Source organism: Periplaneta americana, chromosome 16 (assembly GCF_040183065.1).
Source record: "Periplaneta americana isolate PAMFEO1 chromosome 16, P.americana_PAMFEO1_priV1, whole genome shotgun sequence".
In the NCBI taxonomy this organism is placed as follows: domain Eukaryota; kingdom Metazoa; phylum Arthropoda; class Insecta; order Blattodea; family Blattidae; genus Periplaneta; species Periplaneta americana.
This window is the reverse complement of record NC_091132.1, coordinates 48,463,839-48,481,103: the sequence shown is the minus strand read 5'-3', so window position 1 is coordinate 48,481,103 and position 17,265 is coordinate 48,463,839. Positions and strand designations below refer to the sequence as shown.

At 34.8% G+C, this 17,265-nt stretch overlaps 1 protein-coding gene across 1 annotated transcript in view; it reads left to right on the top strand.

Moving 5' to 3' along the window:
- The window catches only part of LOC138691388 (sperm-tail PG-rich repeat-containing protein 2-like), an 88,802-nt gene that overhangs the window by 49,327 nt on the left and 22,210 nt on the right, over window positions 1-17,265 (top strand). The window contains exons 3-4 of the mRNA XM_069813300.1: window positions 14,320-14,445; window positions 15,026-15,187. Of these exons, the coding sequence (XP_069669401.1) occupies window positions 14,320-14,445; window positions 15,026-15,187 (288 nt within the window). The remainder of the gene's footprint in view (window positions 1-14,319; window positions 14,446-15,025; window positions 15,188-17,265) is intronic.

Here is a 17,265-nt window from a genome sequence, read left to right as displayed (position 1 = left end):
GGAACGATGCTAGTAACAAACCAAATAGCCTGAATTTAAGTAACTCAATATTCGTTATCTTGTGTATCGGTGCTCTGGTCTCCGATCATGCGCAGTGTCTTACATCTGAGACTTAGGAATATTCAATCGTCTCATCCTTTTCCAGGGAAACTGTACATTCTTAAAGTAAATGTGCATTACACAATGATGAAATGTCAAAAGAATATAAAAGCATTTATTCCCCTGTATCTTATAAGCATTTGTGTTTAATTATACACAGTGTTAATGGTGGAAATAGCATGTAGCAATTTTAATTTTTTCATTTATCCTATTGGTCGTTTTTAGGAAGTGCAGTTACAGTACCGAATTGCAATGTACTACAAGATACATTCTCAGTGTCTCAAACGTAAATCTTGTACTGTAGAAAGCTGCGCTCTACGCCGCATGACGTGATAGGTGCAAAATGAAGAAACCTAACACCATTGCAGTCTCTAAGAGACAGTCCTTTATTCTCGGGTGACTCTATGTCCACTAATTTGCTGTTTATGTTACACAATGTTCCATATCCGTTATTTTTAGATAAAATTGATTGTTTTACACGTTCAGTAACCGGTGTACTTGATGTCTCATTAATTCTCTGCATCATTTTCTAAATTAATTTGAGGGCTTCCGGCATCTCTTGCTCTGACTTTTATAACCGTGTAATAGTTTCAGACACAGTTTGAAAATAGGTTTGTATGAAAACCAAATTATTCGTCAGAACCTTCAAATTCAGAGCGTTTTCCTTTGCGAATTTGTTGTCATTCATTCTACAGTACCCCCACCCACTGTACGCTTTACCACTACACTCAGTACGCCGTTATGCGGATTTCCCACTGAACTGCTCTATCGGGTCCGAAGTCTCGAAGCCTGAACATAACCTAAATAATATAAACAAGTGTTAGAAAAGTTTTAATTAGGGATGATGAAATAACACAAGAAAAGTTTTAATTAACGATGATGACATAAAAAATAAACATGAATAATTTTAAAAGGAACAATTATTGAATATACAATTTTTAAATTTGAATGTTTTAGTGGTTTATGGTTCAGTTGATGTTATATTGGACGTGTGCGTAAAAGAAGTGGAACTCGTTGATATACATCCTCAACTTATTCAGGATTTTCGAATGGTGCTCTTCATTTATTTGTAACTAGGGTTTCAGGGAAGATTCATAGCTATGATCAGTGATCTTTATCAATTCTTGTTCTTGAATGCCAATGCGTGTCATATTTGAAAGTGCTGTGCTTTGACTGGAGTGATTTGTAACTTTTTTTTTTGTTTCACGTCCAGACCAGTGCAGTTTGAAATGTTGGCAAACAAAGAAACAAATGCTAGGGTAGTGATAAAATAGTACATTATGCAACGAGCCTATAATGAAGGTAATTAAGAAGTGAGTATGGATATTTATGAAACGAGTGCAAGCGAGTTTAATAATTTTCATACGAGCTTCTTAATTACCATTATAGGCGAGTTTCATACGACTTTATATGCTCGACCATGTTTCTAACTTCATATTATTAATTTTAATTGTATCTGACCTTCAGCAATGTTCCGTATGTTGTGAGATGTGCGCAGACGCGAAAGTATTGATTTTTTCCGAGGAACAGATATCCACATTGACCTTGCTAGGCCATAAGAACCTACAGAGATAACATTGAAATTTAAATTAGACATTGAAAAACGAGATGACAAATTGAATTTATTTGAATATTATTTACAATTAACGCTAATTATTATAGTAACAGAACATAACCTTCTGCGACAGTATTGGATTTCCAGCCTCCGTGAATTTTCGCTAATTCTCTTTCGATTGCATATCCGAGAATAATCGATACTTGCGGTTTTATAACGGTAGAAAGCTGACCTGTCATTGGCTGAACAGTTGTAACCTGAGTCGTCATTGGCTGAAAGACCTGACCTTTAATGAGTAGGTGTACTTTAATGACATGCATTAAAGGTCTGCTACCAGGTGTATAATTACTACGTTTCGGCATGGTCGAGCATAAATAAACAAATGCTAGGGACGCGATAAAATTAAACAAATGCTAGGGACGCGATAAAATTGTGAGATAAGCAGCCATGATTGGTTGAAAGATGTCCTTTCGTACCGTTTTATTGGTCAAAAGCAGTGTGACGTAGTAAAAGTGTAATAGTCGATGAAAAAAATATTAGAAAAACTTGCAGAAATATAAATCCTTGTATATTACAAATTTCACTTTATCTAGCCGGCAATTGAACTGGAGACTCTTAATATTAGGCTGATCCTCTAGTCATTTTTAAAGAATTATTGATGTCTTCGCGACTTGTATTTTGAAATTTGTCATCCAGTCGATGAATGTTCCCATCGCGTGTCGATGTTTATCCTTACAAATAGCTTGACACCGAAGTGGCTTACACAATTTGTGAGAGGTGTTTGATGTTTTATGAATTGTTTGCATGAAGCCTGGCAGACAATTGATTTTGTGTCACAATTTAGCACAGTTGTAACTCCGTCCGATCGCAATGTGCTCTCATTCCAAAGACAGGAGAAGTGTGTATGAACCAGTGGCGGTTCTCCATTGATAGTATGTGTATTCTTATTAGAGGAGCTCGCCGTCTTCTATTGAATATTGTGTAATCAATGAAATGGCCATAAAGTCATTAAGTCCTAGAACTTCTTTTCTTCAAAAACTCTCCATTGTTTGTTATGTGTGTTATACAGGGACATCATTTTATTTTTACTAACATTTTTAATATTAACCTGGCTATACCTTTAGAGAACCGGAAAACCCGTTCGCTACCCCCCTTCCACAACTGGAGTTCGATGATACTGGCGTAAAACACAAACACATCACTTTACTAGATATAGGATGGAAGAAAAGTACTTCATCCATTTACGTAAACTAGGACATATGGCGATTTTGAGTTCGATAATTTTCATTAGGATTTTTATTTAATCAAAATGCAGTACTGTATTAAGAATGAGTGTTTTTACTCACGAACTGAGCTATCCATGCGAACGTGTTCATTATGTAGTGTATATTATACTGTCTACAGCACATTAGCGTACAATATAGAGAATAATGAAGTTCAATTGAAAAATAATCATAAAATGGATATTTAAACACATTTTTGAAGATGGTAGCCATTCAGTTCGATAGCCTATAGGCTTCAGTTCTTTTGTGCATATTATCGCACTATAGACTATTGCATCTAATTCCAATTACCAGTTTCGTCCTTCGTACTAGTAACTCATGTTGAAATAATTCTGTACCTACTCTATAAAAGAGTACCTTATGTAATGTAAATTCAATCTTCACTTCTGCCCGACCCGCATAGATAAAATTACTCGGACATGCTATCTACTCTCCGTCCAAGTGGTTATGCCGCAGGATCGTAGAAAGGAGGGGAATCACGTGACAGTTAATTGCTTAACGAGACCCTTTTATTTAAGTAATTTTAAACAGTTGTATCATATTACGTAAACGTCCAATTCATAACAGAACTTAATGTTTTCAGAAAAGAGCTAAGACAGCCCTGCTTTTACAGAGGGCCGTGCAGAAGCAGGTGGGGGAAATCGGGATGTGACGTAGGCAAACGGACAGTACCTGTGCGAAAATATGATTCAATATTAAAAGTTCTTTCGTCACTGGAAAACGCGAACATATTTCTGGAACGTACTATACTCAGTAACTCAGTGCTGTTTACTATAAGCGGCCTTGATTCTGTCTGGAAAACAGTTGAAACTTCATTAGTAGAAGGGGTGGGAATGAAGTACATTCAAAAACTCAGGTACAATAAAAATTGAAGTAAAAATAAAATGATGTCCCTGTATAACTAGGGCTAGGATTTTGATGAAATTGCATCTTTTTTCTAGTAACCCAGAAACATAGCCGCTTTAGTATTTATATGTTATGTGATAAACCGAGTGCTTTAAGACATATTTGTTACGGCATTTTTTTTTTGCATTTTTGCCTGTTTCAACTCATAAGAGCATCTCTTGTGATATTCGGACATTTTTTAGGCATTTTCATTTAATTTTGGCCACAAATCCCCATTATTAATATAAAATAATGTTTATTTCCTTCGATATTTTGTCTACATATTTTGTCCATTAATACCCTTTTATTTTTTACTTGGTTATTTAACGATGCTGTACCAACTACGAGGTTATTTACCGTCGATGGAGTTGGTGATAGTGATATGATATTTGGCGAGATGAGGCCGAGGATTCGTCATAGATTACCTGACATTTGTCTTACGGTTGGGAAAAACCTCGGAAAAAACCCAACCAGATAATCAGCCCCAGCGGGAATCGAACCCGGGCTCGAGGGCAACTCCGGATCGGCAGGCAAGCGCCTTAACCGACCGAGCTACGCCGGTGGCTAATATCCATTATTTTGTATAATATTTTAACTATTTTTCTACATAAATATTGCCCTTTTAACGTAGTACACCCCTTGTAATGGATCAGTCCAATCATCCCTTCAATATAGACTCCTCTATACTTGTTAATTCCGTAAAAGAGTGGCCTTGTGATGGGCTACATGGAAACTACATCAGGTAAAATAATTAATTAAAGTGTATCACTTAGAAAAAATTATGTAAAATTAAATAAACTTAAATGTTGGTACTAGAACTTAATTTAATTACTAGTCTAAATATTAAGCAGCATAAAATTCCTTTCTTACCAAGCCAATTTTAGAATGTAAGATCAATTTTTAGGGCATTTTAAGGGCATTTTTGAAAGATTTTAAAGTCATAAATGCATTGTTTTAGGATATTTTTTTACGATTTATAGGTCATCAAAATCCTACCCCTACTTATAACTCTCTGTCTTTAAACTGTGATTCTCAATTAGATTTCAGTTTAATAGTTAAAAAATTTCATACAATATTAAAAAGAATTGTATTTCCTTAGATATTTAAATAATGAATAAGTGTATTATAATGTTTTTACTCTAGTAGTCTTAAAATAATTCTGTATTACTAAATTGACATTTGGCACTATATTAACTGCAATCTCCTACGTGGCGAGTCTCAGCCGGAGTGTGATATGTGCCGTGTTCAACTTACACGGTTATGGCGTTGCAGGAAATATGACCGTGTCCGCCGGCAATATGGAATTCGGCCAACATTACTTGACGCTCTTGGAAATGATTTTAATTGTACAAATGCAGTTCTGAGATTTTTATCGAATACAGAACTGGATAAGGTGATTTAGTTTTTTATTAACCCGTTTTACTTATCCTCCGGACCCTTTACATCCGGAGGTTACATTAGTTGTTTTATATTTGATTTTACATTGTTGACATTTCGGACTTTATACATCCGAATAATTTATAAAATTTTATTGTTTTTGAAATGTGATACACAATTTATCTCTGGTGGCCTTAGTTTTATTATTTTATTTGATCGTTTTGAATACCACCTAGGGTCGTAGAATTGCTCACTTTTATAATTCTGTACAAATCACCTTGCGTATACTGCATTTGTGTACCTCGTTTTACCGTGACAACGCTTTTTAGTTCTTTTAGCACTCTGATTATTATATTATTTATGTCTTTGTTTTATTAAGAATTTCAGATAAGGGCGCAAATAGCCATAGTGGCTGACGCGCCCCTTTTAAACCCTACTACTACTACTACTACTACTACTACTACTACTACTACTACTACTACTACTACTACTACTACTACTACTACTACTACTACTATTAACTGCGATATTATATTCTAGCATCTATTACCGGTATGTATTTTCTGTCTTTCGTTTGTGTTGCTTGTTTTTTTTCTTATTGTGTATTTTCTATATGTATCAATGTAAGCCACCTATAATTGGAAGCTTGCTTCTGTTGGTGGTGGATTTAAATGAAAATAAAGATAAAATAAAAATAAAAATATGTGCTTCTGCATGCCTAAAATGCAGGTAGTAGGCCATTGACGATACAAATAGAGGAGAGTTCCGCCGGCGTTGTGGATCGGGTCCTGGCATAGCTCAGATGGTAAGAGCACTCTGCGCGCCAAGTTAAGAGTCCTGTGTTCGATTCCTGATGCCGGGACGAATTTTTCTCCATTACTAATTATCTCCATTGATGATTTTGAACCGCCGAGTTACATATATATAATTCATTATGCCGTGTAATTATTATAATTTGTAATTTTACATTGTTTCCAGTAATACGTTTTGTCAAAAACTTATTTCTTTCCGCTCGTGCTCTATCGCTTTATGAAACTTGTATTAAGAGATGGAACAATTCCTTTGTAAACAAGACATCAGCATAACTATATCGCGAGTTAGGATACATGACGTCAGAGGAGAGAGTGAGTGTACACTTTCGTTTCAGTAACTGGAGTGTCGCCTTGATTGAAGTAACCTCTCTTACGTGTAGTGCAGTTTTATTAAGACGGAACCAGGAAAATCGCGTGTTTTCAAATTGTATGTCCTTATAGATGATTTTGGAAGTCAACATTTTACCGTAAAAGGAGAAAAAATACTATGTAAGTTGTGTAAAATAGACTGTAAGGCATTAAAATGCCGTTGTAATTCTGTAAAAAAAAATGTGAGAAATGTTATTTCGTCAGCAAGAAAAGAAAGTGAAGAAGCATTTTCAGCTACACAATGTGAAATTTGAAATGATATCTGTTAAATTCCGTTTTCTAAAGCTTTAAATCCTCATTTCAGACACTGATAAAAATGATCTCCCAAGTAGAACGGCTCTTGACAAATAATATTTACCTAAATGTTATGAAACATCTGGAATCAACAAACAGTTCAATGCCAGATGCCCGGAAACGTGTAGCGAAGATATCTAAAAGTATTAAAAGAAAATTTTCAGAACCAATTCCAGAAAAAGTGCAGCATAAATAGAAAACCATCCTTCAGAAATATCCGGATTATTTTGTAATTTGTGGTAAATGTTTTGCAAGTTCGCAAAAAAAGGCAAGCTATAACGAATGACGATATGCAAACCCTGTGTTCCAAAAGTCTTGGTAGGGTTTCAGAGCGTTTTATGTACTATATATATATGTATATATATATATATATATATATATATATATATATATATATATTTTAATAGAGGTAGATATGTAACACTGGTGCCAGATGAAAATAAAACTCTCAAAGTCTTTCGTCTATAAGTTTGAGACACTGAAGGAAACAAAAGAGGTAAAAATCAAACAAATCCAATAATAATTGTTATTGTTACAATTAATTATACTAGATGGGTGCCCAAAGAAAAGTGCAATATGTTTTGTGGCTGGCAAAATTTGAATCGTGTGCGACATAAATTTCGGTGCGTATTTAATGAAGAATCACCACACGAGAATAACATTGTCTTTGGGATAGACAGTTAAAAGAGACCAAAAGCCTATTGGAGAAAAAGCATACTGGAAGACCATCCACAAATGATAAAACGGTAGAAGCCATCCGGAGAATATTTGTTCAGAGTCCAAATAAATCAGTTCGTAAATGTGCCCGACAATTAGGACTTCTGAAAACAACAGTTCATAAAGTTTTAAAAGAAACGTCTTAATCTAACTCCTTATAAACTGCAATTACATGCACTTCATATAGATGATAATCACGAAAGGTATGAGTTTGCTGTGAGTATGCTTAATGAAATATGTTGACAACGACGAACAGTTTTTATGGCGTATGCTGTTCAGTCATAAGGTCACTTTTCACGTTTCTGGATATGTCCACCGGCACAATGTAAGAATATGGGCAATATCTCTGATAGAAATCGAAACAGCTCTACTGAAGTTTCATCCAAAAAGTGTCACTAGTTGTATAGAAATTTCATCGTCATCGTCATCTCCTTTGGGAACAGATAATTCTGCGGATAAACTGTTAGTTCAGAAAACATGCAGAATATAAGCAACCCAATAGACTGCAATGTATATGGTGCCAACTAGAGAGGGTGTCTTCAGAGGTTCGACAGTGTCGAATTTGTCTCGCCTGTCTACATTTCAACGCATGTAGGTGAGTTTTAAGTATCCTTCCTCAAAATTTTCTGTTTAAATAGGCAATGTTGTTGTAATATTAATCCGTTTGGGGACGTCCACACACAAGCTGTTTATCCCAGGGGATTCCGTTTGTAATCGAATCACGAAGTACTTTGTTTAGTGCAATGGAACATGGACAGACGCCTGCGGCATGCTTGCACAGAGCAAATACTGTCAATGCTCATTGTGAACACACGTATCCAGTGTGTTCAGACGTATGCACGATGTTTGTGGTCTTGACTTTAATACTTCTGATATCGTCATGCACAGAAATATTGCCATATGTAAATAATATATCTGGTGTAGTTATGCTTCATATCCTTTGCTTACTTCTACTTCGATTTACTTATCATCCCTCTATATTAAGTTCTGTGATTCTTGATGTATTTGTCAGAAATTGCTTGTATAAGCATCATAAACTAAACTCGTCAATTTTATTTATTTTCGATAAATGATAATACAATCTTTATTTTGCTGAGATGTGTATGATACAAATTTCCATCTAATAATTTGTATTTACTTTTTATTATATGACAAACTTTTATTTCGAATGTTTATTTCAGCATATTTTGATGTTATTTAATTTTTGTACATTTTGTCGAACCATATTTTGTCTATCTTATTATGTAATTTAATTTTATTTCGACTATTACACTTCTACTATGTCATACTAGTTTTGACCAATAAAACGGTACGAAACGACGAGTTTCAACCTATCATGGCTATTTATCCTACAATTTTTATCACCTCCCTAGCATTTGTTTGTTTTATCACCTCCCTAGCAATTGTTTGTTTTTACCACCTCCCTAGCATTCGTTTCTTTGTTTTCCAACATTGTACTTTCAATAATTGTACCTTTTAAAATGATTCATGTTCATTTTATCATCCTTAATTAAAACTTTGACAAATGATAGAAAAGTAAATTTACTACTTTGCAACCAAACGTCATTTTTACGTTTAAATTACCTTTCTTATAAAGCCCTTATATTACAATTATCTTATGTACCGGTACTTCAATTGCAGTAATAGAGAGGGATAGCTAGAGGTCACATTGAAACAAGAAAAGTTCTTAACAAACATTGATCCGGAAACCAATAGTTTCCGAGATATGTCATAACTGTGGCCACCACTCAAATAACATGGTACATCTGCATCTCCATTTCTTACCTAACAGACTTGGTAGTATCCGTACCGCCCTTTTTCCAACACGAGCTACTCGACCTTTAGGACGATATGCCTCTTTGAGAAAGGCAGCTGCTGTGATAAGTGCATGACTGAGCACCGGCTCACTTTCATATGAACGGTCGTGAGTTCTTACGCACAAACTTACACAACAGGTGTATCAGCCATGGCTTATCAACACCATAACCTCCCAGGTGCCCCGACTTCAATTCTCTGGATTTTTTTGGATGAGGATAATGAAAATGTTTGTGTATTCAAGCTCTGTCGATAATGTTAACGAACTCCGGGAATGCGTCTATGGTTGTCAACGTATTAAAGACACGCCAGGGAAACTTCAACTTGTACGATTGTCGATGAAGAAACGTTCTGATACCTGCTTTATCTTGAAGGGTGGTCACATTGAGCACATGTTATAACTTATAACACACTTTTCCTCCAGTGCACATCGGATGCTATATTAGCCCAGACCACTTACACTAACGAGACATTAGAATCCTATAGTTTTTTTCGAAAACGTCTGGTTTCCGAACGTATGTTTGCGAGGATTGTTTGCCTTGTTTCGTTGGCCTCTACTCGTACCTATGATTATAAAACTTGATTGTGTTGTTTTTGTATTCCTGTAAAACGTACTTTTAATAATTTAATGTGCCACGTAATACGATAATAAAAGGAGGGAATTTAAAAATAAAATCACAGGGTTATCATTGTTAGACTCTTACTGCAGAAAATCCAACCTACATGGGTTACATTTGTTCAGGAAATAGGCCTACTCAATATACTCCAGTTTTCCTTTTTAATGTATTTCTTATAAGATCTCTGTATTGTAAAAGAAACGATGAATGGCATTAAACATGTAAATTAGTAACACTTCACTACCTGTAAATAGACGTAATAATTTTAAAAGGGCTGTCTGTAATGAATAGGGCCGGAAAGTTCATGCATTTGCATATATTTTTTCATTGGCTCTAATTAATTGCTGATTAATTATCTTCATGAATCATCAACATTTCAATCCAAATATTACATTACCATTTATATTTTGGCCATTGATGATTCTGTTGGGTTTGCAGTTCTCTGAATTTTTTTACTAAACAATTCCTGTCTTTCTAAATTATTCTGTAGTGCTTTTATTCTGGATCTTTATGGTCACCCTCATTGAGGGCAGATTATTTTCTTTAAATATTTATATAAACCAAATTGTATGTTCTATATATTTGCATATTTTGAATTTTTTATAAATTCATAATATTTCATGATAGGCCTATTTATATTATTGTGGCATATTTTCGCGTTTAAGCTCATTAAAAATATTTTTCATTTATTTTTATTTTGTATCTCTATATCTGTGTCTTTTATTTAGGTAGTATCTATTTGTCTGTTTTTTTTCATTCATTTTTAATTTGTATTTACACTTGTATCTTGCATTTGTATCTGTTTTATCTCTTTTTACATGTTATCTGCAATTCTATGTTTTAAACAAATATCTATGCTGTCTATTGTAATTGGGGCTTTGCCCTGTTATATACATAAATAAAGAAATAAATGAATATATAAATAAATAAGTAAATAAATAAATAAATACATAAATAAATAAATAAATAAATAAATAAATAAGTAAATAAATAAATAAATAAACTTAAATTAAAATAAATAAATAAAATTAAATTAAAATAAATAAATAAATACTTAAAAAAATTATTTTATGTTGCATAAAATCCATAGTTTGGATTTTTAAAAATAAAAGCATCATATTCTATTTTTGAAAACTGATATTGAGTGAAATTATTATAATTACGTATTTTTACCAGAAAAGTATTGAAAGTTTCGTGGCACACCAGCGAATTTCGCGGTACAGTAGTGTGCCGCTCTCAACAATTAAAGTAGTTTAATCTCATCTAGTTCGACTTATAATGTTATTAAGTTCATTTATTGAGCTATTGCTTATTATTATTATTATTATTATTATTATTATTATTATTATTACTATTATTATTATTATTATTATTATTATTATTATTATTATTTACTTATATATTAGTGATATCAAGAAATGTAAAATCTTATTCGTGCATATTTATTGGCATATTTTAAGGGTTTTAAAGACATGCTTGAATCTATATTTAGTAGGTTTTTAGGGCATGAACTTCCTGGCTCTAGTAATGAATTACAATTAATTACAACATTCTCGCAACTTGCATTGTAAAAAAGATGTGAGACAATATCTAACTTGCAATAAAATTGTATTTATGAATTTCTCTGAATAATCTCTGTCATAAAGATTCGTTAAATAAAGGATTACAATATAATTTGGGAGTAATAGGTCACATATTCCAAAGGAAAGCAAACACTTTTATCCGCAATGCTGTGAAAATGCTCCTATATTCGTGATAAATCAGATTTCAAGTCGCGTAATGGGAGTTTTCTCGAGTCTTGGCTTGCTGTGTGTGTAATGTGTTTTCGTGTGGATAAACCGTCCCCAGCTCTATGCGCTTCACGTTGCTCCACGTAACAAGATTGTCCGTCCCCTCTGCCGCCGATTTGGTCTGGGCTTAGTGACACTTGTTGCTTGCTGCAACGCTCGATATGACTAAGTTTACATCCGCGGTGAAAGTGGACGGCGTAACAGCGCTGAAGTCCAGAGCAGCAGTAACTCTCTTATGATTAGAGAGCGGAATTTAGGCAAAAACCTATTTTTTCCTTTATACATACAGGTTTGAGATTTAATATTTACATTTTTCATGGAAATATAGGTATAAATAAAGAGGTTTTATAGTGCCTAAAAACGCCTATTTCGACGTTAGTACCTATTTTTAAGTTTTTTAAGTTTTTGCATCATTTTTCATAACTGTCGACTGTTTTTCTTAACATCCTATACAGTTTACATTCCAAGACGGACAACAACACAATAGAGAATTCATATTGAATCTTTCGTACGCTACTTTTAACAATTGAATATACATAATTGATTAAATGACGATCTTACTCGTGTTAATTGTGTAAGCACAATGTGCCGAATACATAACTAATCCTAACCACACATACAATAACATAAATACAGGCATGGAAATCCTACACATATAACCCAAAAACCAAGAACTCAACACACTAGAACAATATGAAATATACAGACACACTAAAACACACCCTGATCAAATTCTCAACACACAGATCAATTTCAGAACACACACACTATTTGACACGACATTTCAACAATCGAACGCACCCACACAACAGGCAGCGAAGTTCGAGATGACGTCGAGATCTAGTAGGCTCTGAGGATGGTGTGAAGAAGCACCGAAACAGCTGTAAGCCGCACATGCTTACACAATTAACACGAGTAAGATCGCCATTTAATCAATTATTTACAATAGAGAAGTATCTCCGGGCCACCCCTTCTCATTCTTACATTCTTTCAATCCTAAAATTCCAACTTTCAGTCGACCTGGGTAGCGTAGTCGGTATAGCGCTGGCTTTCTGTGCTCGAGGTTGCGTGTTCGATCCCGGCCTAGGTCAATGGCAATGCTTAAACGTGACAGGCTCATGTCAGTAGATTTACTGTCATGTAAAAGAACTCCTGTGGGACAAATTATTATTATTGTTATTATTATTACTATTATTATTATTATTATTATTATTATTATTATTATTATTATTATTATTATTATATCTTCCTTTGTCTGTCAGCAATTAACGCAAACTCGCTGGGTTGTACCGGAATAAGCATTCTCTTACATTCCAAGACAGATAACAACCCCTTCTTTTTTCTCACCATTTGTAAGTACAGCAGTGAGCGACACAATAGCCACAATAGGTGCTGATCATCTACTGTGAAGCAAACTATGGAAATGTGATTGGTGAATGAAAAACACTAACTTAAAGACAAGATGTCTTCATTTTGTGTATGCACGTGTACCCTTGTAAAGTGTGAAATGTGTGGAAGTTTCTTTTCATCTTAGAATTTTGCGTTAAATAAATGTTGAATCTTATATTAGTGACATTGTTTAACAAAAAAAGCCTATTTTTTATTTTATAGATCCTAAATAAAGAAGTTTAAGAGCCTATTTTAGGCGCCTAAAATGCCAGTTTTTAGGGCCTAAAATTCCGCTCTCTACTTATGATTATGAGACCAGAGCAATGTATAAAAGTGATACAACGAGCATTTAATATAGTACATTATGAAACGAGCCTATAATGAAGGTAATTAAGAAGTGAGTACGGATATTTATGAAACGAGCGCAAGCGAGTTTCATAATTTTCATACGAGCTTCTTAATTACCATTATAGGCGAGTTTCATACGACTTTTTATGCTCGACCATATTTCTAACTTGATATTATTAATTTTAATTGTATCTGACCTGGAGCAATGTTGTGAGATGTGCGCAGACGCGAAAGTATTGATTTTTTCCGAGGAACAGATGTCCACAGTGACCTTGCTAGGCCATAAGAACCTACACAGATAACATTCAAATTAAATTAGACATTGAAAAACGAGATGACAAATTTAATTTATTTGAATATTATTTACAATTAACGCTAATTATTATAGTAACAGAACATAACCTTCTGCGACAGTATTGGATTTCCAGGCTCCGTGACTTTTCGCTAATTCTCTTTCGATTGCATATCCGAGAATAATCGATACTTGCGGTTTTATAACGGTAGAAAGCTGATCTGTCATTGGCTGAACAGTTGTAGCCTGAGTCGTCATTGGCTGAAAGACCTGACCTTTAATGAGTAGGTGTACTTTAATGACATGCATTAAAGGTCTGCTACCAGGTGTATAATTACTACATTTCGGCATGGTCGAGCATAAAGAAATTAATAAATTAATGTTAATAATAGCCTGCATTAGCAAGTAACTATGATAGGTCTGACTTCACGTAGTCTACTGGTAAATACTTCTGTCAAAAAACGGTAGAGTGTAATATTTATATGGATTTCTAGGCTTACACGAGGAATGTGTTCAGAAACAGATTTTTTTTATATTCCACCATGCTCAAAGTTGTAAAGAACCTTCTGGGACACGATGTATTTTCTACATTTGTCAAGCGACTTTTCTGTCTCACTGTATATTTTGAGGTTAGGTGTGCAGCATATATTACAGTTAAAGTTTTGTTTATTTCTCAGGGAGGCACGGCATTGTGGTACTCAGAGCCCCGTTTTAAACACAAGGACAACTATGAGGACGGCCTGGATTTGATGGAAGATTATGAAGCGCAGCCGTGGATTATAAAGCCAACAAGCAGAGGAAAGGTAACTTAAAAAAGACGATAAAATTATGTTCAGATTGTGAAATATGTAGCACTTGTTTCTGAACTCAGTTAACTTTAAGAAATTCTTCAGAATTGTATTTGCATATCTGGAATGAGATGTTTGGAATTCCGGGCATTTTACTTGTAAAGAGATACATTACCATCGAGTGGAAGCGCCTATGTGTAAAGGGTGCCAATTTAATAAATCAGTATTTTTAACCGTACAACTATGATGTCCATATCTACTGCGACTACATCATCATAAACGACCACAAATCTCTTACGTGGCGAGCATCAGCCCGAGTGTGATATATGCCATGTTCCACTTCTTCTAGGCTTCTCCTCCAAGTTGTGTTAATAATAGAGTGAGAAGTTAACAGTATTTTTTACCGTAATTAGGTGTTCACGTTTATCATTATTACTATATTGTATTTTATGTTATCTTTTATTAATTATTTGTAAAAAATTAAATAGTTAATTACAGGACATGTTAACCCAACGCCTGTGTTGAGAATACTTCACAGAAAAGTTGTGAACATATTGGTGAAGTTAATGAATCTGATTAGGCTATCGCGTTGCAGATTTATGTGGGCAGAGTAACATTCGACGAGCGTGGAAGTGCTCCCTCAGTTCCCACAAAAATAGACGCGAACGGGTACAAGCCAGCATCCAATGGCACTTTTGTGAAAGTTCCCCCAGATGACAACGACCAGACTCTTGGGCCAGCCTTCTATAATCCAAGTGTAAGTATATAATAGTACATTATGCAACGAGCCTATAATGGTAGTAATTAAGACGCGAGTATGTTTATGAAACGAGCGCAAGCTCGTTTCATAATTTTCATAAGAGCGTCTTAATTACCATTATAGGCAAGTTTCATACGACTTTTTATGCTCGACCATATTTCTAACTTGAAATTATTCATAAGTATTCATGTTATTCTTATTCTTATCTGACTGGGGAGTGGAACTGACCTTGTGCAATATCTCGTAAATTGTGAGATGTGCGCAGACGCGAAAGTATTGATTTTTTCCAAGAAACAAATGTCATTGACCTTGATATAATCTAGAGAGTAAAATAAACATTAATTTGATATAACCTTGAAATTGATTTAGACATTGAAAAACGAGATGACAAATTGAATTTATTTGAATATTATTTACAATTAACGCTAATTATTATAGTAACAGAACATAACCTTCTGCGACAGTATTGGATTTCCAGCCTCCGTGACGTTTCGCTAGTTGTCTTTCGATTGCATATCCTAGGATAATCGATACTTGTGCTTTCATAGTGCTACAATGGTGTTTTCTGATTGGTGGAACACCTGAACTTTAATGAATAGGTGTACTTTAATGAGGTCCATTAAAGGGCTGCTACCAGGTGTATAATTACTACATTTCTGCATGGTCGAGCATAAAAGAAATATCTTAACAAGCAATAAGTGCTTTTGAAGTGTACAGCAATGTGATGCAAATTATCAGGTATGTAATGTCGTTACAAGATCCCACAGTCTTGTAGGGTAGTGTTTCTTAAACTTCTCCCACTGCGGAACCCTTTTTAGCCTTCAGTGCAACCGCAGAATCCTTATAATACATTTTCTATATAAGCCGAGTCAAGATGGATAAATTAATAAATTGAGTTTATTCGACCCTCTGTCCAGCAGTGATGCATCGTTTCTCGCCGGTCTGAATTTGACAGGTGCGGAACACCGTGTAAAAAAACAGTTTGGATGACGATAATGGTAACAATTGAGTTTCTAACGGTGCTGCAAATAAAGAAATTCCTGTGTTGGGAGGATATTCTTTTCTGAACTAGGGTGGGGACGGAGCGGTTCGGTTCGGAGCAGCTACTGTGACGTCATTACTCGGTTGAACCGAGTACAGTACAGAGTACAAATTTGTGGCGGCAGATTTAAAATTTAGATAGATTGAGTCGATTTTAGAACGTACTTTGAAAGTGAAACCAAGCGTGTTTTAAAAGCGTTGTAGTAAAGCGCTTTCGCTTTGCGAATTGACGAGAAAAAAGTGCTTCTCTTCATTGCAAGATGGCGGTTGCAAATTCCATTTGCGTGATTACAACTATTTGCCGAGTTATTTTGTATGAAAGGCCTATTTAACTTTCAGTGTTGTTATATATGACAGAGGAAATAAAATTGATAAAATAATTTATAATACTAACAGCTAATAAATTAACATGTGATGTGAACGTTAAACGTTGCAGCTAATTAAAAAAGAAGATACGCACTCCATGAAGCGCTGCCTAAAACACTTAAAAATAACACACAGAATTATTTACTATTACGGAAAGTGGATAAAATAATCAATAAAACGTGGAATCTTAAACTGAAGAACATAATGTTTATTTATTTTATAACATTACTAGCCTTCAATACAACCATGTTCTCTTTATTTTAATGTACCGAAGTACATATGATATTTCCATGCAGATATTCTGCGTCATCATACGATGAAAGGATAATGGAACGGAGAAAATCTCTCTCCGGCGCCGGGATTTGAACCCGGGTTTTCAGCTCTACGTGCTGATGCTTTATCCACGAAGCTACACCGGATACCCACCCCGGCGTCGGACAGAATCGTCTCAGATTAAGTTCCAACTCTTGGGTTATTCCGTCGGATCCCGGCCAACTAGTCACTCATAACGAGTGCACCTCAGCACATGTGTGGACTTCAGTCCTACGTTCATAGACATCTATTGTATGACGCAGTGCAGAGGGCGGCCACGAACCCAAGGGTTGGAACTTAATCTGAGACGATTCTGTCCGACGCCGGGGTGGGTATCCGGTATGGCTTAGTGGATA